The sequence below is a fragment of the Sminthopsis crassicaudata genome, chromosome 1 (assembly GCF_048593235.1).
Source record: "Sminthopsis crassicaudata isolate SCR6 chromosome 1, ASM4859323v1, whole genome shotgun sequence".
Classification (NCBI taxonomy): domain Eukaryota; kingdom Metazoa; phylum Chordata; class Mammalia; order Dasyuromorphia; family Dasyuridae; genus Sminthopsis; species Sminthopsis crassicaudata.
The window spans coordinates 699,870,362-699,892,483 of NC_133617.1; the positions used below are offsets into that span (position 1 = coordinate 699,870,362).

The window sequence follows — 22,122 nt, forward strand, 5'->3', positions numbered from 1 at the left end:
GACTTCCATCTCCTACAGAGTTGCTAAGAGAATGGCCTCTATGGGTTATAAACATTAAGGATTGTTTCTATTCTATCCCTCTAGATAAGGAGGATATGAAAAGATTTGCTTTTTCAGTGCCTAGAATTAATTTGGCTGAGCCTTATAAAAGATATGAATGGACAGTTTTGCCACAGGGAATGAAAAACAGCCCTACTGTGTGCCAAATGTATGTTGCTGCTGCTCTTGCTCCAGTAAGAAAAGCCTTTCCAAAAGTTATATTGTTACATTATATGGATGATATTTTGGGATGTGTACCTGAGGAACAAATGTTAGAAGCATGTCTACAAAAGACCATGGAAACACTAAAGTACTACAAACTGCATATAGCTGTAGAAAAAATTCAAAGACCTGCTCCTTTTCAATATTTAGGATATGAAGTATATCCTAAGACACTCACAGTACAAAAGCTTTCTTTAAGAACAGAGAAGTAAATGATTTCCAAAAATTAATAGGAGATATCCAATGGATGTGTCCAGTGTTAGGCTTACCTACCAATCAACTACAACCTCTATATGACATTTTAAGGGGAGACAGTGCTTTAAATTCACCACGCCAGCTTACAAAAGAAGTACAAGAGGCTTTGAGAGAAGTTGAACTGGCTTTATCCAATGTGCTTGAAAGAGTCACTCAAAAACCCTTGGAAATATCAGTTTTTGCTACAAAAGAGGCACCTACAGCAGTCCTTCATCAAGGAGACAGTGTGATTGAGTGGGTGAACCTCCCAGCACAACCAGAACAAAGCCTTACTCCTTACCCAGTGCTTGTGGCTAGGATTTTATTAAAGGCTATTAAGAGAGTAATACAATTATCTGGAATAAGTCCTGAAAAAATATACACACTCTATACTAACGCACAAATTAATGTATGCTGTGAGACCATGTCAGAATGGCAAATTTTATTGGCCACTGCTCCAAATTTTGCACATGGATCTCCATTAAAGATAACCCGGCTACTACATAATTGGCGATGAATTTTTGAAGAAAAGGTTTCTAAGGTTCCTCTTAAAGGACCAACAATCTTTACAGACACCTCCAAAGAAAATATTTGTGCTGTATACTCTTATGATTTAACCATAAAGAGAATAGTCAGGACTCCTTTTCAGTCCACTCAACAGAATGAATTATTTGCTATCATGCTAGCTCTTACTTATTACCCAGGAGACGTAAATATAATTACTGATTCAGCCTGTTCAGTAGGTGTAGTACAAAGAATCGCCACAGCCCAAATAAAATTTGCAACCTCTAATATTTATCAGCTCTTTAAGGAACTTCAAGAGCAAGTGAGAAAACATCCAAGCAAGAGTTATATCTTGCATGTCCACTCACATAGTGGACTTCCAAGTCCTATTTTGATGGAAATCAAAGGCAGATAGCCTTTTAACTATGTTAGCCAGTAGTCTTTTATTTAAGGAAGCACAAGAATCTCATTCTAAATATCATCAGGCTGCTCGAGCTTTATGTTTACAATTTGGAATCATAAGAGAGGAAGCTAGGAGCATAGTAAAAAGCTGTACAGCTTGTCTTCCTTTCCACGCTCCTACACTTCCTCCAGGGAAGAATCCTCGTGGTTTGAGACCCAATGAAATCTGGCAAATGGATGTGACCCATTATAAATCTTTTGGTCATCTGTCTTTTATCCATGTGGTGGTAGATACCTTTTCAGGATTCACTTTTGCAATACCAGCAGCAAAAGAGACAGCCTGAGTGGTAACTGAATTCCTTATCCAAGCATTTGCAATTATGGGTGTGCCACAAGAAATAAAAACAGATAATGGACCTGCATATAGTTCTAAACATTTTGCACTTCTGTGCACAGTATAAGATATTACACACCACTGGAATACCTTTTAATCTGCAAGGTCAGGCAATAGTAGAGAGAAGAAACAGAGACATTAAGAGACTCCTCCAAAAACAAAAGAAAGGGGGAGCCACAGGTAGCCCTAGAGAACTTCTAAATTTAGTTCTCTATACCATTAATTTTTTAATTTTTGACAAAGATGCACTGGCTCCAGCAGACAGGTTTTATAACTCACCGGAAGGGCAGTGTCCAGTGTGAGCAGCTACACTGTCCTTAGATAATCGCCAGGTGATGTGGAGAGACCCAGAAAGTGGTGAATGGAAGGGACCAGATAGGTTAACTGCCTGGGGGGAGAGGGTTTGCTTGTATTTTTTCAGCAGGAGAAGGAATCAGATGGGTGCCAACGAGTTGTATTTGCCTTGTCCATCAGAGAGAAACAGAAAAAGAGAAAGACCTCAAAACAAAGGAGAAAATCTAAGAAACATCTGACACTGAAAGAGCATGGCTGATAAGAAGACTGTTAAAGAACTTTAAAACCAGCAGGAATCATTGGATTTCCTAACACAAGATGAGACTAATGGACAATGGATTTATGGACTTGTATAAATTCTCAATTTATGATTATTTGATCCTGTTATTTGTTACATACTTCTAGCATGTATTATGTTACTATGTTACTATGTGTTTATGTAATCTATGTAATTATGTGTAATGCCTCCCATATTGATGGATTTATGTTTCAAGGTCATGACCACCCTATGTTCTAAATCAAAAGAAAGGGGGAGATATTAGGTTCTTACTAAGTGCTAAGTCAATACTTGACAATTCTCTAGTTCTGGCCATGACTGGGAGTTTTACTTGTGAATTTCTGGGGAAGAGCTTGCATGCTTAGGAGGAGCAAGTTCATTGGTTGAAGTAATTTTTCCCAGAAGCCCTTGCATTATCCCACACCCATTCTCTGGGAGGATTAAAGAGGGAAGTCACTACTCTGGACCAGAGTTAACGGCAACTGTCTGGAGACAACAGTTCTCTACAGGAAGAAGAATCTGTCCAAGAGATTTGAGTTGACACAGCAGATCTCCTCCCAGAGAGCGATCGGCAGCTTCTGGAGACAACAGCATGTTACAGTCACCCTCACAGAGATATTTGCAGAACCTGTGGGGATGTCTGTCAAACCCAAAGGAATGAGTTCTTCTAAGGCGGAATATCTTCTCCTAGCTATACTCCCTTAAAGGCTAAGCTTACCTCATATGTGAAACTCTCCTTGACTATAACAAGAGAGAAAGAATCATTTCTCCCAATATTTTATTCAGAGGAGGAAAAAGGTCCTTCTGTCTCCTTGACAGCAAAGCCATCACAAGTCATAAAGGACACAGCTAGACTCCTAGTAAAGACTTATTGAATCAAATTCAGTTGTGGCTCTGAGCTCAAATCATGTGAGATGTGTAAAGTGCTTTGTGAATCTTAAACCACTAAATGTTAGTTGTTATTATCACTCTTGCCAAAACCCTCGGAGAAGATGAATGCCATGATGTTCAGTATCGGGATCCCTTTCTGGTGTCAAAGCTATCTGTCCCAAGGGTTGAACAAGATGTCATCCTCACTTTGAGGGGCTTGGAAATTCTTTACTGAATAAGTGGCCAGTGCTGTTTAGTGACACAAGGAGGAAGCAGGAGGGAGGAGATGAGGATGAGGATGAAGGAGGGATCTGAGATTCACAAGCAGATAGTCAACTTGCAAAAAAGTAGGAAGGGTCAAAGGGACTTCCTGGCCCCTTTCAAGTGGTCCCTCCACACTGGTGATTTCTATCCCCCTTCAAGGAATAGCCGGACACTTCTTTTAATCTGATTTCACTTAGAGACAAATGCTCTGATGGGAGAGATGGGAAGTAGACCTGTGCAATGTAACTTGTCCAAACCCCCATGATTCTCCCCCCACTGAGAGATAAGAGCACAAAACCGGGGAGAGACACCTAGACTATGGCCAGCTCCAATAGTCTGCTCACGTGGGTGACTGGGGACTGCCCTCCACACAGAGTGCCGCTGCCACAACCACGCTGACAGCTGCCACTTTGATGAGGACGTCTGGCTGAGCTCTGGGAAGCGCACAGGTGGCATCTGTGACAACTGCCGGCACCACACGGAGGGCCGTCACTGCCAGAAATGCAAGTCAGGGTTCTATCGGGACTGGAGCAAGCCCATGTCTTCCCCAGAAGTCTGCAAACGTGAGTATCTGCTGGGCATCGGGGCCTGGAGCTTGGGGGATGTGGTAAGGCTCAGAGCTTTCTTAGAGAATCCCAGAATCCTAGAACATCAGAGCCGGAAGAGGCCTTAGAACCCTGAATGTTAGAGCTAGAAGGGTCGTTAGACCTAGCACGTTAAAGCTGGAAGGAACCTTGGACAGAATTGTAGAACGAAGGGGCTTTAGAACCTAGGGCTTCATAGCTGGATGTAGGCTTAAGACATAAAGTGTTGAGGAACTAACAGGGCCTAAGGGACAATAATTAATATATATACTATAGTGCTTTCCCTACAGCCCTGTATGATATGGTGAAAGTATCAAAATCCCCCTTTTCATAAGGGGAAACAGAGACCAAGATGAGACCCATCATCACAAAACTAGCCAGCAGGGAACTTGACCGCAGATGTAGGCCACCTGGCTCCCAAGTGCATTATTATAATAATTATTATAATAATAATTATAATAATAATAGCTATGGGGCAAACAAGAGTAGCATCTCTCATCCTGGAGCTCTTTTCAGGCACTGTTCATCTACCTCAGGTCTCACCTGGAGTTCCCAGAAGCTGTAGCATGTGTAGCCACCACACCCTGACAGCAGAACCCATTCAGCAGAAGGACTAAACAACGGGCCTCAAACCCATCAGTGAATTAGGAGCCTTCCCCGCTGCAGATGAGACCACTCTGTTCCAAGTGTCCCAAAGGTGGCTGAGGCAGGTGGAGCACTTAGAACTAGGTCAGACATTGAAGATGTCAAGAGCATCCCCTGCATCCCAGCCATCACCAGCCATTCCGGTGGTCTTCCATGATTCTGAAAGAGTGAGACCGATGACTTTGTGCAACTCTGCCTCCCTTAAATCCAGTTCTCAAGAATCAAGACATCCCCTTGGGAAGTCACTGGTCTCTTCCAGAAGGACAAACAACAAGAGCTAGCTGTTGTGTAGCTCTTGCTTTGCATTTGGATAACGTAGCACTACATTATCTCATTTTATCCCCATAACTGCCCTGGGAGGATGGGTGCTGTAATTATTCCTATTTTGCTCAGGGTCATAAGCTGTGAAGGGTCTGGAGCAGGACTGAATCCCAGCACTTTCTGACTCCAAGACCAGCCATCGGGCTCACATTTGCTCCTCCCCATCCTTCCCAGGTTCTTTCCTCTTTAAAAGCCTGGGAGACCCTGTGGTTGTGACAGAGCAGAGCAGCAGGGTCCTTGGGTATTCAGCCTGCTCCATCTCTCCGGCCTGCCTGTTGTCGTGGGTGATTATGCCAAGGGGAATGGGTCAGACCACGCTGCTTTGAGTGCCAGGATAGAATTTCAAGTCGTACCTGTCCCCCGCTCCTCAGATATCCCAGTGTCTGGAGCTGTGGATCATCGAGCAGGATGTGAGTTTATCACCCTATCTAAGAAATCTTCAAGAGCAGCTGGGAGGCCACCACCTTATTTCAAAGTTCCCTCTGTCTGCGCGGAAACCTTAGCAGAGGCTCCCTGAGTGGGGTCTGGCTACATCCCCTTCTCAGGGGTTGGCAGGCGTCCCAGGCAGGAAAGAGGCAGCGGAAAGGATGTAGCAAGCCAAATTCATTTCATTTCAAGTGCATTCACCTGCTGCCAAGGCCAAGATGAATGGAGAGGCTGTATGATCCAGATAGAGCTCTGCTCTGCGAGCCAGGAACCTAAATTCAAACCCCGTTAAATGTCTGGGTGACCTTGAGCCAGTCAGTGAAAACTGGGAAGGGCAAGGCTGGGAAGGGGTGTCCTCTGGCTTGTGGAGACTTTAGACCGATTTTCTAATACAATCTCCCTTTACCATCTGGATCACTGTGAACAAGTCTCTGACTCTGCTTGGCTGAATCAATCAGAAGCTCTCTGGACTCCAGGATCCTTCTCTTTAAAATGATGAGTTAAGTTGGATTGGCTGATCTTGCCTCTTCCAACCCTCAATCCTGCGCAGCATCCCTCGGGCCCAGGAACCAGTCCCTTTCTTTCTCTGGGTGGATTCCCAATGCCCTTTCTGCCTGTCTTCCTAAGAGTCACTATCTGATTCAATCAATCCCAGGACCATTGGACTATAGATTTAGAACTGGAAGGGACCTTGAAGGTCTCTTAGTTTAATGATCTCATTTTATAGATGAGGAAACTGAGTCCCAGGAAGATTGTCCAAGGTCCCTTAGGTGGTAGAGGTGGGGATTTCTATTCTTCACACTGCCCTCCAATCAATAAGAACTAATTGAACAATGCTAATCACTGTGATTGGTCCCCCAAAGGGACGTGAACATCCTCCATTGTCAGAACTTTAATTAGTCCACCCTGTTCCCAAAGTCCCCCACACAGTCACAGACTCTTAGACTGTCTTCTTAGTGTATCTAAAAAGCAAACCCTACTTTCATCTCTCCTCACTTATCTGCACAGGTAAGTTGGTTCCCAACTAGGACCCACCCTAACTCCTCCCTGAACTCCTCCCTAGCTCCCTACATCCCACTTTCCTCTGACTTTAAAAGTCCACTTCCCTCTTAGTCATACTTGATTTCTCCTGTGAGCCTTTTTGGATCACTAAAGGGTATCCTTTGTGCCTAATGCAGATTCCTCACGATTCAAGGCTCTCTCCCACAACCTGCTCCTTTATATATGTATTTTATGTATTTGCTACATTTTCACTCTGAGAGCTTACATTCTAAAGGGGAATACAGCCAGGGGTGTGCTAGTAGATGTTCAACAACCAGATCTCCAAAGAGAAATGTCCATGACACACTTCTGAGTTTAATTTGTATGACTGATTGTATTTTTCTCCATTGCTTTGTTAAGTTTATACAAGCAACAGAACAATAAATCAAGCTCTGACTTGCAGCTAATTTCTAAGATGTTAATGCTCCTGTTGAAAATTTAACAATTGGCTCTGTTGGTTGGCGCTGACACTAGAGTCTAGATATCTAGGGAAGGGGGGGCAGGGGAGGGAGTATTTGCACTTTGGTCTCCTCTCCCCATCAGCCCTCCCCTTCAGGGCTCACCTACCCTCATTTGCAGGGTAAGTGTGTCTCTGCTGGTGATTTAGGCACTGATGTGTTCTCCAACGTGCTCTGACCCCATTACCCATACCTTGGATCCCTTGTGCCCTCAGATCATACCACAGAACCACAGCTTTTAGCACTGGGAAGGAACCTTGGGGAAGGGAAACATTTCACCCAGGGCCACACAGAAAGTCCCTAAAAGAGCAAGGCTGAGAGCCGAGTCGCCTGCCTCTGAGTCCAGAGTTCACCTTGTCCAATATACCAACCACCTTCTGCCTTCCAGGAGGTCAGCCTTGTGGGAGCTCCATCCCACCTGAATGCACCTAGACTGAGAATTCATCCTGATTGTTTCCCAGGTGGCACTAGGAAGTCTTCTCTGGGCTGTAGATGGGGTGGGGGGAGGTGGCAGGATCTGGGAAGACTCAGGAGAGCCGGCTCTGCCATTCACTGGCTGTGAAAGTGTCACCTCCCTGAGCCTCGGTTTTCTCATCTGAAAAGTGGGGATGAGAACAGCCTACTATCAACAGACCTTAATGAATCTGTCCGGGGCCTCATACTGGTATAATTTGCTCCAAGAGATGTACACTCGCCCTGTCCACCTATGGGCTTGTTGCAGAGATGAAGGCATGAGGTCACACTTTAGGTGGGCTATTATTATTATTAATCTCTTCACTCTGGACTAAATGAAAAGGGAACATGTGCAGAAACTGAGCTCAGCTCCTTAATGGGGAGTGAGGCTCAAGGAGAAGGAGCCGATGGACCTCTGCTCTCCCAAGTGATTTTATCTGAATTATTTTTCTGTCCTGTAAAGTGAGAAGGGTGGACTAGAGCAGATTAACTGCTTTTTGTATTCTTTTGTTTTTTAAATCATGGTCCCCTCTGGCAGTTTGGTGAAGTTTATGGACCCTTTCTCAGAATGTTTTTCAATGTATAAAATAAAATATATAATATTATAAAAGAATTATATTGAAAGGTGTTCAGCAAAAGAAATTCTGGTCCCAAGTAAAGAGCCTCTGATTTAAATAATATTTAGGATCCCTTTACTATTCTTCCAGAAATCAAATGCCCTTCAATAAGTTGGATACAATCATTAATAGCCTTTGAAAATGGTCTATTTCTATTATCCCAAAGGACAGAGGTGAGAATGGGTAGGGAGCCCTTTCCCCGGGGCTAAGAGAAGTCATTCTGTAGGAGGGGGTGATAGATGGACGATACAGAAACAGAGAGGGTGAACTCTCCTCCCCCATTCTAGGCTGTCTTCAGCTCAATCAGCGGAGACTTTAGCAAACCTTGTTCTGGTTATTTGACTATTAAATTGGCAAAGGGGGAATAGGGGAATTGTCAGAGTCATTACTTCCAGATGCTTCAATTGGAAGAATGAACCTGAAAGATTCCCCGTAGTGGGAAGATAATTTCCTCCTGAAGGCTTAGTCAGAGCAGGTGGAGAACTGTTGGACAGTTCTTAAGAATTCAGATGTTTTTAATGGCATCTAACACTTCTTCAGGTTCTCAGACAAGGCCTTCCGAGCGTTATTTTTGTTTCTTCATTTTGAAGGCTTCTACAATTGTCCCGTTTCTAGTGAAAAAGGCAAAGAGAGGGAAATGTCTATAGTCTAATTAAAATTTGGTTTAAGGGAAGGCAAGACAGAAATAGTCTTGAAAAGAAAATTCTAGGAAGTTTTTAGGAAGGGTCATCTCTTTCAGTTTATGAATTCATCACATATCATTAATTGGTTCTTTAAAGGCCTAGAAATTAATGGCATGGTTCCAGAATGAGCTGTCACCAATAGGAAGGAGAAGGTGATTTTTAATTAAGTTCCCTTTACACATGGGACTATGGATTAAGATTTGAAAGTTTATTATTCGCTGTGATCTGGGGAGGAGCTGTGGGCAAAGCCCCAAAGGGGGCCTTCTATATGGGAGCACCCCGTGGGCCATCTGTCCCGCCTTTGAAAACGTCTATCATTTCTTTTGTCTCAGATCCCCAGGGTGAGAATGGGTACTGAGACATTTTCCCTTCAGACAGGGCTAAGAGAAGGCAGCTTTAGGAGAGAGTTGGTAAATGTAAATTTGAAACTGTATGTCCCTTGGGCATCTCAAATGCAGTACGTCCAATATGTTTTCTCCCACCCCATCCCCCAAACCTTCCCCCTTTAATGGGCTTCTAGTCACCTACCTTGGTATCCTCCATTGCTCTCTCTCCCCCATCCCACATGTCCAATCATTTACCAAATCTTGTCATTCTTGTCCCAACATATTTCACACATGTTCTCTTGTCTCTATCACCCCACAGTCACCTTAGGTTCTTATCCCCTCTTGCTTGGATTATTGCAGTGGTCTTCTAACTGGCCTCCTTGTTTTTTCTCTTCCTTCTCCAATCTATCCTTCACATAGTTGTGGGGGGAAAAGTGTGATTTTCCTATAGTTCTGACCATGTCAGTCTCCCACTGAATCCTTAATGGCTCCCTACTACCTCCAAATGTCCTCTGACATTTAAAGTTCCTCACTACCTGGGCCCTTTCTTCCTTCCTAATTTTCATACATTTTACTCCCTTTTACAAATTCTATGATGAAAAATGGCGCTCTATCTCCTGTCTCCAAGACCTTGCAATTGTTCTCCATGTGTCCACATGCCATCTCTACCACCTTTCAACTCTTAGAATCCCTACTTCCATTAAAATTCAGTCAAGTGCCGCCGCTGGGAGGCCTTTCTTGATCTCCCAGACATGATATGTTATCCTGTCTATCCTGGGTTATATGCTGTCTCTCCCAATCGAATGTAAGCTCCTTGAGGGCAGGTGTTTTTCCCTTTTTCTTTTACATCCTCAGCATCAAAACACTTAATACATGTTCGTTCATTGATTAATTGGTCCTACTTTTCTTCACTGTCAAATGGAGGAACCTCCTCCCAGGACCATTGCGAGGAAATCACTTTCTAAGTGTTATAGAACTGTGTCAACATGAATTATGATGACCTCACTCAAACTTTAAGGAAATAGATGGGACCCATTTTATAAATGAGGGAACTGGCTCAGTTTAAGGGGTTTGATAGAAGTTATCAGCTCATAAATAGCTGAGCCAGAATTAGAACTTGGGTCTTCTTAGACTCAGGTCAAGGATTTGCACCAGGCTTTCTGCCTGTCTCTGACACCAGTCCTGTTTCCCGCAGCTTGCTCGTGCCAGCCCTTGGGCTCATCCAATGGGACTTCCCTCAAGGGTTTCCCTTGCCATCCCAAGACAGGGTACTGTCTCTGCAAGCCTGGAGTGGCCGGCCCGCACTGTGAGCGGTGCCTGGTGGGGTACTGGGGCTTTGGAGGAAATGGCTGTCGTCCTTGTAACTGCTCTGGGGCGTGTGACCCCCACACCGGGGCCTGCCTAAGTGGGTAAGTGAGCTCCCCATGGGAGACCTGTCAGGGAGATTCAGGAAGCAAGCTTGCAAAGCGAACCAAAAATGGCCTTCACTAGACACCGGTGTCGTTTCTCAGATTACGCAGCTATCGGTGGGCTGAGATGGGATTCAAACCCAGGGCCACCATCTGGCGAAGGGCATATTCCTACAAAAGGAAGGAAGGAAGTCGGCATTTATGACTCACCTGGCACAGAGCGCACTTAAGTGTTAATTAAATTAAATTAATTGAACTTACTGTGTGGCAGGCAGGGTGCTAAGTACCTTGCAAATATTATCTCATTTGATTTTTATAACCAACAACCCTGATGGGCAATTGCTAAATTATTATCCCCATTTTGCAGATGAGGCAAACTGAGGCTGGGTCAGGTTAAATAACTTTTCCAGTACTATATGGCTAGTAAATATCCAAGGCCATATTTGAACTTAGGTTTTCCTGACTCCTAGCACTCTAAACACCGTGTCATATAGCTAGAGTTTAAATTATTTTAAATGATTTATTTTTAGTTTCAAATTGTTTCCCTGGCTACAGCTCCTCCTCAACTCACTGAAAACTAGGCAAATAATACAAATCCCATTATACATGTGAAGTCGTAGCTGTCTGATGATGTCATAGTGAGGGGAGAAAGCCCTGTGGTCTGAAGTAGTCAGGGGAGGCTTCCTGGAAGAGGTGGGAGTTCCCTGGGCCTTGAAGGCTAAAACTGATTTTGATAAATAAATAGAAATTCAGTTCAATTTGACAAGCATTGATTAACTCTCCTCTCACTAATGATAATGGCAGTGTATAGAGATACATGCATACATACATAGACATGAAGTATCAGGTCTGACCCACCCCCTCCCTTCATTCAAACCAGTAGTGAGCATGATTATTTTAAGCTAAGAAAAGGAAGTTTCCGTCCAGCAAGACAAGAAGACCCAGTCAGAAGTAGACAGGAGTTAATTCCTTCCAGCACTTGGGTGAGTTACTGAGGTAGGCTGTAGAATTTTTCCCTAGATGTCCTTTATTTATTTATTTTTTCTCCCTGAGGCTGGGGTTAATGACTTGCCCAGGGTCACACAGCTGGGAAGGGTTAAGTGTCTGAGACCAGATTTGAACTCTGGTCCTCCTGACTTCAGGGCTGGTGCTCTATCCACTGCGCCACCTAGCTGCCCCCCAGATGCCCTTTAGACAATGGTGAGGAAGTTGTGGTGCTGAACCTGGAGCCAGGAAGAGCTGGATTTGGACCCTGACTCTGACGGTCGCCTCCCCTGTGGCCAAGGATAATCCATCACATAACCTCTTTGGGACTAAATAGCATCTGAGGTTCCTTTGAGTTCTTTGTCTGTGGCCCTGTGACTCCAGATCCACCCATTGGGGAAGGATGGATTAAATCAAAAATTGCAAAATCTATGGGTCTCAGCTCTCACCCAGGTCCCCCACTTTTGTGAAGAAAAACAAGAATTTGTTGAGTGGAGGTACAAATCAAGAGTGCTGCCATCCTAAAAACAAACAAATGAGTTGGAGGTCCTAGGATTGGCTGATGTCCAGAAGTCTCTTTTCAATGTGGGGACTTCATGATCCCACCTACTGTGGGGGCGGGGGGCTGAAAATCTTCATGGTCTAATGAGGGATTTCCTTTCTTTCCTTCCCAGACATGAAAAGGAGCCTTTCCTCCACATCCCTGTAGGGGGGCAGATCCCTGACCTTGTCCCGGGACCCAGCAATGACAGCGAAGAGCCGGAGCCACTGAGGTGGGATGGTCAGGAGCGAGGGTTTTCTGCCCTGAGACATCCAGGTAGGAGGCTGAAGTCCCATTCATGATTCAATTCAGTTTCTCAAATGTTTATGAGATGCCCACTATAAGCCTAGGTGAGATTAAGCACAGAGGAGAGAAAGTTCTCAATGACACAAGTCCCGTTCTCAAGGAGCTTACCTTCTACTACGGTGGAGGAAGGCAAGGGATACCACACGCACACAGATAAATATGATATGAACTATCAAGTCATTGGTGATGATGCATAAGGGAGACCTTGGAAAGAGAAATCAAGAAAAGGGTGTTTTTTAAAAAATATCCATACCTTTGGGCTCTATATCACCTTCATTTCCAGATGTAGCCTTCCTTTTCCCTGCCCAATCAGCCATCCTTTATAACAAAGAATTTAAGAGAAAAAAATGAGAACAGAAAGTTGTTCAGCTAATGCAGCTGATGTCATCTGGATTTGACAATGTATGTACGTTCTACACACAGAATCCTTTGCAATATCTTTACACAGTGCAAGGATACGTTCACAAATGTTTAACAACTGGCTCTCTGGGGAAAAAGTTGTAGCACAGGACATTCTTTTAAATTTAACATGTGGTATTCACATTTTCCCGTTACTTTCTTAAGTCTAGATACTCAACAGAATAATAAATCAAGTTCTGATTTGTAGCATTTGACCATTTCTAAGTTTAAAGTACCCATACTGAAAATCTAACAATCTGCTCACTGAGCCAGGACGAGCTCCGTTCTGATCTCATTTGAATCTCACATCACTCCTGAGGGGTAGGTGCCATTATGATCCCCATTTTACAATTGAGGAAACAGGTAGTTTGGGTAGTTATCGGAGCATAGATTTGAATTCAGTTCTTGTAATCATGGGCCCAGAACTCTATCTACTGACCCACCTAGATCCCATAATGATCTTTCAGATAGTAAGTACCAAAGACAAGTCCCTAGATCTTCTTAACTTAGGTATTCTATCCACTACTCACCCTGCCTCTCAGTGTGAGGGCCCAGGATATAACTAGGATGTTTGAGATAGGAAAGGGGAAAGAGATTTTTAGGGCCATCGCAAGAGGGGAAAGTGAGGACTTGTAGTCGAAACAGCCTACTATAGTCTTCAATGATGGGAGGGAGTGTTAGATGGGCAAGGTCTAAAAAAAACCTTTTGTTATATGGGATTATTTGTTATATAGGATTTCTGCCCAGAAAAGAAAAAGAAACTATGAGGGCAGGAATGGTTTCATTTTTGTCTAACTATCCCCAGCCAAGTCCCTATAGAATTAAATTGGTTATGTCCAAGGAATGATCTCTATAATGGGGTTTTAATCTATGTTTAAGATTTATTTAAATTATTCTAAATTAAATTAAAATTTATTAAAGGACTTATTGCCAATTTCTTTGTTCCCTCTATTGATTTGGAAGCAGAAGAAATTTTAATAACCTGATTTTAGGCAAGTCACTTGTATTCCTTAACTGTAAAAGAGTAGCTTGGAGCAGGTAACCTCTGAGTTTCTTTCCAGCTCTAAATCTACAGTCCCAATAGAAACAAAAAAAAAAATCTGACTTTTCAAGAAATCCCACTCTGCCTGTTAAATCTCCCTCTGGAAATCAGAGGTTTGGGAAGAATTTAGCTATTTCTGGTGTGAAGCTGACCCTTGATTTCATTTTTCTTCTTGCTCTGGCCTCTTCCTTCACTGGCTAGAAAAGTGTGTCTGCAAGGAGAAGGCTGTTGGGAAGGTCAGGGATTTCTGCCAGATGAAGTATGCATATGGTAAGTGGCTTTTGGGAAGGGCTGGGCTGTCAGAAATAGGGTTCAGTTACTGGTAGAGCTAGCAAGCCTGCAATGGCCAGAACTTGGAGACCAGACAGAACTGCACATCTGTAAGATGGAGGGTTTGTACTTGATGGCCTAAGACCCATTCCTCTTCTAACTCCAATCTATGACTCTCGGCTGGATGGGAAGTAGGGAGGGAGAAGGGAATCTGATGAGACTGTATGTGAGAGCTGGATTTTGGACCTGGTCTAAGAAGGGAAGGATTTTAACTGATGGAGAAGAGTTATGAGACCCTGATTGTGCAATCAGTCAATTAATCAAGCACTTTGAAACTGTGATAGGTACCGGGATATGAAGACAAAGAAAGGAAACAGTTCCTGCCCTCAGAAAGCGTACATTTTGATAGAGTAAATAACATACAAGCATAAAGGTATATACAGAACAAACACGTGTAACCCACAGTGGTGAGGAAGGGAGGGCTCTAGGAGTTAGGGGTCAGGAATCAGGGAAGGTGTCCCGTAGTAGAAGTAGAACGCAGACTACTTGAGTTATATCTTGAAGGAAATGAGGAATTCTATGAGACAGAGGTGAGGGCATTCTGGGCATTTGCACTGGCCATATAAGATGGAGGGACGTGTTTGATTTCAAAGTTCCAATACTGTATGATTCTATGAGCTCAAGTTTCAGAAAATGTGTTTTACTTGAGTCTACATTCTATCTTTTTGACTGGGTTTATGTAAAGTCCCAATTTTGAACAGGTGTGTGTGTGTGTGTGTGCATCTGTTTGTCTTTGGACAGTGATAAAGGCTAAGATCCTTTCGGCATATGACAAGGGCACCCATGCTGAAGTCTGGGTGAAGGTGAAGAAGGTCCTAAAGTCTGGTCAAATGAAAATTTCCCGGAGTCACCAGAGCATTTACCCAGAGTCCTGGACCCACAGGGGATGCACCTGCCCCATTCTGAACCCGGGTAAGCAGTGGGCAAGATGGTTGCCATGGGCCGGGATGGGGGATGAGCTACATGGGGACTTTTGTGGATGGGTGAGAGACAGACAGACAACATGGGGTGGGAGGAGGCGCTGTGCAAAGTAAACCTTAAAGAGTCAGTTACTGTCATATTTGTGGGAAAAGTCAGTCACATTTCCCTCCATTCCAGCGACGTAGATTTAGATCTGGACGAGATCTTGGAGATTACTGAGTCCTCCCCCTTTTATTTTACAGAGAAAAAGGTTGAGGCTCAGGGAGGTTGTGACTTGTCCTGGTTTCCACAAGTTGGTTATGAGAGATAACAGTGAGAATTGAACCCAAGACCTTTCTGAATCCTCTATACCAACCTATTAGGACGGGCATTTTTTTTTTGGAGTTCAAGTTGGCAAAGCTCTTCTGAGGTCCCTTCCCACTCTAAATTCTATAATTCTGTGCCCTTGTACAAAACCCAGTATGGCTGGAAGAAATCCGACCAGTGAAATCAATGGATCAATCAACAATCATGTATTAAGTGTCCACTATGTGCCAAGGACTTCTGCTAAGTCCTGGGGAGTAAAAGAAAAAGAAAAGAAAAAGCAGCAACAGTCCTCACCCTCAGGAATATAGCTCTTCTTTAGAATCATACATGTATCAGTTTTTCAGGACCTGAATTTTAAAGTGTTTAGTCATTCAGGCAATAAGCATTTATTAAGCACTTACTCTATACTTTGTGCAAATTGAGGATACAAAGAAAGGCAAAAGATGGTCCCTTGTGTTGAGGAGGTCACCATCTCCCAACATGCAGACAAACACTGACAAGTTAGGGAAAGGATCCATTGGAAGTAAGTGACAGAGGAAAGGCAATAGAATTCAGAAAGGTTGGGAAAGACTTCCACTGATGGATGGGACTAAAAGGAAGCGGGTGGGTCAGAAGTCAGAGTAGGGGAGGGAGAGGATTTCAGATGGGGGAGACAGCCAGAGCCAACAGACAGAATGTCGGAGGCCAGGGTCACTGAACAGAAGAATGAGTGCTGGGAAGAAAGGTGGAAGAAGTCTGGAAAGGAAAGGGGCAGAGGTGTGAAGGGCTTTGAATGCCAAACAGGGCAGCTCCTGGAGGTGATAGGGAGCCGTCAGAGTGGTTGGTAACCTTCCTTCCTGCTGCTGGTGGTTATGTTCCCACCAGGCACGGACTACTTGATCGCGGGGCAGGAGGACCCCAAGAACAGCAAACTCTTAGTCAACATGAACAGCCTGGTGAAGCCTTGGAAGGTGTACCTGGGAAAACAGGTAACAGGTATCCTCCGTACTGGCTGCAAGTAACCGAGGCAGGCGCCCTGAGCTTCACTTCTCTGCAACAATGTGTTCGCCGCTCTGAAAACCCCTGACTCCCCAGGAATCGGTGTGGACTGCCCCTCCTCTTGTAAACTCAGGACAAGGTCCTTCCTTCCTGTAGAGCCCCTGCTGTCCCAGCAGAATCCCAAGCAAACGGTCTCGCTCAGAGAAGGTGGTCAGAGCCGGCTCTTCTCCTTGGAGGGGGATTCCGCTGGGACTTAAATGCTGATAGGACGGAGGCATCCCAAGGTAGAGGTCTCGGGAGACTGATTCCCACTCTCACTTACATGGCCTTAAGCAGATCACTCCAACCCGGACTCCTCTGTGCCCAAACAGATGGCAATAACACTACTGGGCCAGCTCCTCTCCCAGGTTGTAGGAATGAGAGGATGGAGGTAAAAGCACTTTGTAGACTGGGAAGCCCATACAAATGGAGCAGACTGCTATTCTCATAAATCTCCACATCTAGAATTTAACCCGACACAGATTGTCTGTTAGGGTGCTGTATTTTGGGATGGGTGTCTCTTGCCCTCTCTTTTTCTAGTGTTACAATTGGAAAATATGAATTTACCATTGGATACCATATTTTGTTATTTATTATGGTGAAGCAAAGTTGGAGGCAGCATGGTTTGGTGGAAAGGGGGCTGGCTTTAGACACAGAAGATGATGGAGTTTAAAACCCTGGCTCTGCTTCTTGCCACCTGAGCTTGGATTTCCTCATCAATAACGTGAGCGAGTCAGACCTGATGGGCCTCAGAGATCCATGGGACCGAGCTGAAATAGCACGGGGTGGAAAATTTGTCTTTGAGCCCTTGCTCTGCTTCTTAACACTCGTGTTCTTTTGGGCAAGTACTTCCTGGCCTGGGATTCTTTATCAGCCAAAGGAGGGGTCTGAGAGGTTCTCTCTAGGTCTAGACCCGTGATCCTTGGAAAGAATTCCTCAAATACAGAATCCCTGCTCTTACCCTAGCTTGTCAGTGACAACCTGGATTCAATGGTCATTTTGATGCAGATGGTTTCCAGATGTTTCATTCAGCCCTTACCTCTCTCTGCATTTCTAGTCTTGTGTCTCCAGCTTCCTATTAGACATCCTAATTAATTTTTCTTAAAACTCTCCTCTCTTCCTAACTTTCCTATTACATTCCACCGTCCTTCCTGTCCCTTAGGCTTGCAAGCTCAGTTTCATCCTTGACCCTTCACTCTAACTCCTCCCCATCCTATCAATCACATCTGGACGAGCAAAAGCCTTCTGGTTGGCCTCCCTGCCATGTTTCCCTTCACTCTACTTCACCCTCTGCTCAGCTATCAAAGTGGCCTCCCTAAAGTGTTCTCCCCCCACCCCATTTAGCAAACTCTAGCTGTGGACAAGTCACTTAATCTTTGCCTCAGTTTCCTCATCTGTAAAATGAGCTGCAGAAGGAAATGGCAAAACACCCCAGTATCTCTGCCAAGAAAACCCCAAATGAGGTCACAATGAATCAGGCACGGCTGAATTGAGTGCACACCTACATACCTCCCCCCAACATGTACATAGTGCCTCCCATAGTGCTTCAAGATCAAATATAAAATCATCCTTTTGGTTTACAAAGCATTTATGATCTGGCCCTTTCCTGCCTGTCTAGTCTTCTTAGACCCTTTGTTCCTCCACACACAGTACCCCACAATCCAATGGCCTCTTTGCTCTTCCTTGTACATGACACTCATTTTCCTGATTCCTGTCTTCCCTGGCTGTCCCCCAAGCCTGGAATTCTTAACTAAAATCTCACCAAAAGTAGCTTCTCCTGCTCCATCTCTTATTGCTGTATCTTTCGCCCAATCTCAGATTTGTCTGGTTTTCCCTCATTTGTACTTAGTCATTTGCATGTTTTCTCTCCTTATACTGATTCTGCTTCTTTGTATCTCGATGTCTGACTTCGCTTGTTGGAAATGGCACCTTAAAGAAGAAAGGCTCAGCACTAGAAGGGCCTTCAAATGTCATGCAGCCCACCCTACCCCAGTCCAAAAGTCCCTTCTCCAAGCCGGAGGAATCCCAAGTGAATTTAGAGATCTCCAGGTCATTCTGCCCAGTCCTTGGTGGCCAGCCCCAGTCAAGGAAGGCCAGGGACCCTCCTTGGCAGTCCATTTTCACATGCTGTTAATCCTCGAAGGGGACACTTGCTAGTTAAATTGGACAAAATGGCTATTCCCCCACCTGACCCTGGCCTTCCCCTGCTCTGTGCATTCAAGCAGGTTGTTTCTCCATCCCCAGAATCCTCTTCCTTCAAGACTCCAGGAGCTGCTCTCCTTGTCTCCCCCTGCCCCATCACCCTCCTGTGGGCTGAGAGAGTTCTCTTCTGCCTTTGATTTCCTTGGGACACTGGATTTCTCTTTGTTATATCTCTGTTCCTTACCTATCATAACACTCACTTACATGTGTCGTATTTTTCTAGGAGAGCATGTGCTGCTTGAGGATAGGGACTACGTCCATTTTTAGCTTCATGTTTCAGTACTCAGCAAATGCTTACTAAATCTGTACTGAGTTCTCAGGCCCGTTATGGAGGTCCATCTGGTAAGACATCACCACCAGTATCAACGTCAGGATATTTGCCTAGAGAAGGAACAGTGCTAGATCTTGGGCTTTGCCCTTCTTACTCCCGTGTGGTCTTTAATTCTGGCTTTGTGAATTGTGAATAATGAGGCAGAGGGTCTGGTTTGGGGTTTGGGGGTGAAACACTGTGTCCAAGGGTGATCCAAGTTCCAACTTCCAGGTTGCACTGTTTAATAAAATCCTAGAAATTCACGAGACTGGACCAGCCTTAACAAGTGGTACTAAGTATTGATGCTGTCTGTGGGAAGAAGGCTTGACTTGAGTCATCAGGTTACCAGATCACTTTGGGAAAATAAGCTTACACACATGCTAGAGGCTCACCCACCCTTAGGGTTCCTCTATGTTCAGCATCTCTCCCTCCCAGGTCCAGAGACTCAAGTACTTAAATGCATCCTCATCACCTGATCCTGGTTACTGGTTGATCTATGTCTCAGACTTCCCACAAGGCTGTAGAGAGGTAGCAAAGGCCTGGGCTGAAGGACCTTAGTTCTGCTTTCAGCTCTTGCTGTGTGACCTTGGTTGAAGGTGACTTGTTTCCTTGTCTCAATGCATGTTAATTTTCTGAGGCTTAAAATGCTTCAATCAGTGGTAAAGGCATGGGAGGCTACTGGGACATGGGAAGTAGGGAGTGCCTTTTGTCCAAACAAAGATGGGAGCTTCCCCAGCCTCAGTGGTCCCTCCCCCAATATACAGACATTGCATCCTAGACAGCCCCAGCCCCGCTTGCTCCCTTTTGGAAGATAGCCAGAGGCTCATCATCACTGGCTATGATTGCTCATTTCTTTTTCCTTTTTCTGAGGCTGGGGTTAAGGGACTTGCCCAGGGTCACACAGCTAGGAAGTGTTAAGTGTCTGAGACCAGATTTGAACTCGGGTCCTCCTGACTTCAGGGCTGGTGCTCTACCCATTGCGCCACCTAGCTGCCCCCCAAAAGGCTCATTCTTAAAAGAAATTCAATGGTAGGCCTGGCCCTCCTTAGCTCTCCATGTTTTGGGGGGGTATTCTGGGCCAGGCCTTTGGCTTAATAAGCAAGGCAACATTGAAAGCCAGCTCTGGTTGCTAGCAGGCTTCCGTGAACCCTCTTAATGACTGACCCCTTCCACCAGCTCCATAGTCCTTTGCAGAGCCTGACCTAATCCTTATAGAGCACCAAAGAAAAGGAATCAGGAGATTTAGAGCTGCAGTGTCCAAGTCTGCCACCGAGCCCCTATTGCAGATGGAGAAACAGGTCCTGACAAGGAAAACAAGCGGCCCAAAGTAGACGTGGGTTGAATTGGCCCTTTCCAACTTTAAATTCTAATAGTCGTGTGAAATGACAGAACTGGGATTCAAATCTCTTGGTGCAAAATGCAGGGCTTTCCCAAAGGACTAAGAATTATGGAAGGAGCTGCCCAAGGGGACATTTCATCTCACTGCTTCCTCGTATGAAGAGAAATGAGATATCTTCAAGCTCATGCAATGAATTAGTAATATATCAATCACCCAATGCCAAGGCCAACCAAATATAAACTATACCATTTGCCATCGTACTTTGTCCATGGGCAGATTATCCCAATCCTTAAAAATGGGATTTCAATTGAATTAATAAAAGCCCAAGCTCCAGGAGGAAATCTGGATCATGGGAAAATGCCTCTTTAATTTTCCAAGCATGTCAACAACAGAATAGGACCTTAGGGACATTTAAATTAAAAGGATGAAGAAATTTAGAGCTGAAAAGAGTCTTTAAAGCCTCATTGCCATTATTAAGGGTCTTGAAGCCCAGAGTAGGGCCCATAGTTAACCTATGACAAATTTAGGTTTAGAGTTATGAAGTCCTAGTACTGGGGCTTTTGTACTGTTAAGACAGCCTTTAGAATGACAGCTGTCACTTGTGCCATTGTAATGAATAGTCTGGTTTGGGGGTTCTTCGGACTGTGGCTGCCCCTGGCACTGGTGTGGTCGGTCAGGCAAGGACAGGTTAATGAAGACTGGAAGTCCCCAGTATTCTGACCCCTCTGGGCCTATGCACAGAGGAGGAGCCACAGTCACTATCAGCAATCTGTCCTTATGCTTTGTAACAAAGCATCTTGTATAATGCAGAAAAGGACAGCCAGATGACCAAACAGCCTTTGTGTCATGAACAGGTTCCACTCCATACTGACAGTCCTTATTTCTACAATTCCTACAATGTGAACATGGGGGGGGAAAAAACAACCAAAAAACAACTTTCCCAAAGCCTGTGTTGCAAAACTTTGATGACACAAACTGGGCATTGTAGGTCAGTGGTGAAGAGAAAACCTTACTTTTTATGAGGACTGTGCTCACTGCCAAGTCTTTTCTTTCATCAGCTACCCTTTTACATTCAGTCCATTGACATTTCTTACAACTCCGAACTCTCAAGGTCTATGGTTAGTCCTGTCTGATGGAGATTGAGGGCATCTTAACAGCACTGGCCTGAATCATCACATCTCTGCAGAGGGACCACAGTCAAAGATAATATACCCCACCTATCCAGAACAAAATCCTGCATCTTCTTCATAGGAACTCTATCAGCTACTGAGTTTTACTTATATAGGGCGGTGTGGAATAGAGGGCCGAACCTAGAATTAGGAAGTACTAAGTTTGAATTCTGACGCAAACCCTTCCTCACTCTGTGATCCTGGGGAAGCTGAATGAATAATCTCACAGAACCTCGGTCTCCTTGCCTGTAAAACAAGAATACTAAGATCTGTAATATTTATCTCAGAGCAGTGATGAAATGAGATAGTGTATAGAAAGTGGTTTATAACCTCAAAGCAATGTAGAAATGCCAGTTATTATTCTAATAAGTTTAGCTAAATGGTTTCTTAGAATACTTATTACAGACAGAAAGAAAAATTAAATTGAGAATAAGTTTTCTGAAAGCAAAAGCCTAAGACCCAGGGAAAAAGATAAATCAAACCTAGGGGAGCAGATGGAAGAATTCAGTATAACCTGGAGAATGCAAAAGGAGGCCTGAATCACAGAAAAGTACCAATTCCCATCCTGCTTAGCAACCATTGATCAAGAAGGTGGAGGGTGTGGAAATATATCAGATCTTCTGCTCCCTGGGAAACACTCACTCATGAGGAACATGGAGCAGCTCGTGGCCTGACGGGGCTGGGACATTAAGGAGCTGTGTATATACCATACCTTGTGAAGTTTCCGGCTTTAGAACAGAAGGCCTTACTCCTCTAGCTGCCTGTAAGACACCAGTTCACTGACTTCACATTT

At 44.4% G+C, this 22,122-nt stretch overlaps 1 protein-coding gene across 1 annotated transcript in view; it reads left to right on the plus strand.

Annotated features, from left to right (window-relative positions):
• LOC141551778 (netrin-4-like) overlaps window positions 1-19,084 on the plus strand; it is a 59,638-nt gene extending 40,554 nt beyond the window's left edge. Inside the window, exons 5-10 of the mRNA XM_074283812.1 lie at window positions 3,875-4,063; window positions 10,250-10,463; window positions 12,122-12,264; window positions 13,937-14,005; window positions 14,807-14,977; window positions 16,157-19,084. Of these exons, the coding sequence (XP_074139913.1) occupies window positions 3,875-4,063; window positions 10,250-10,463; window positions 12,122-12,264; window positions 13,937-14,005; window positions 14,807-14,977; window positions 16,157-16,293 (923 nt within the window). The 3' untranslated portion in view covers window positions 16,294-19,084. The remainder of the gene's footprint in view (window positions 1-3,874; window positions 4,064-10,249; window positions 10,464-12,121; window positions 12,265-13,936; window positions 14,006-14,806; window positions 14,978-16,156) is intronic.
• The last annotated feature ends 3,038 nt before the right edge of the window (window positions 19,085-22,122 follow it).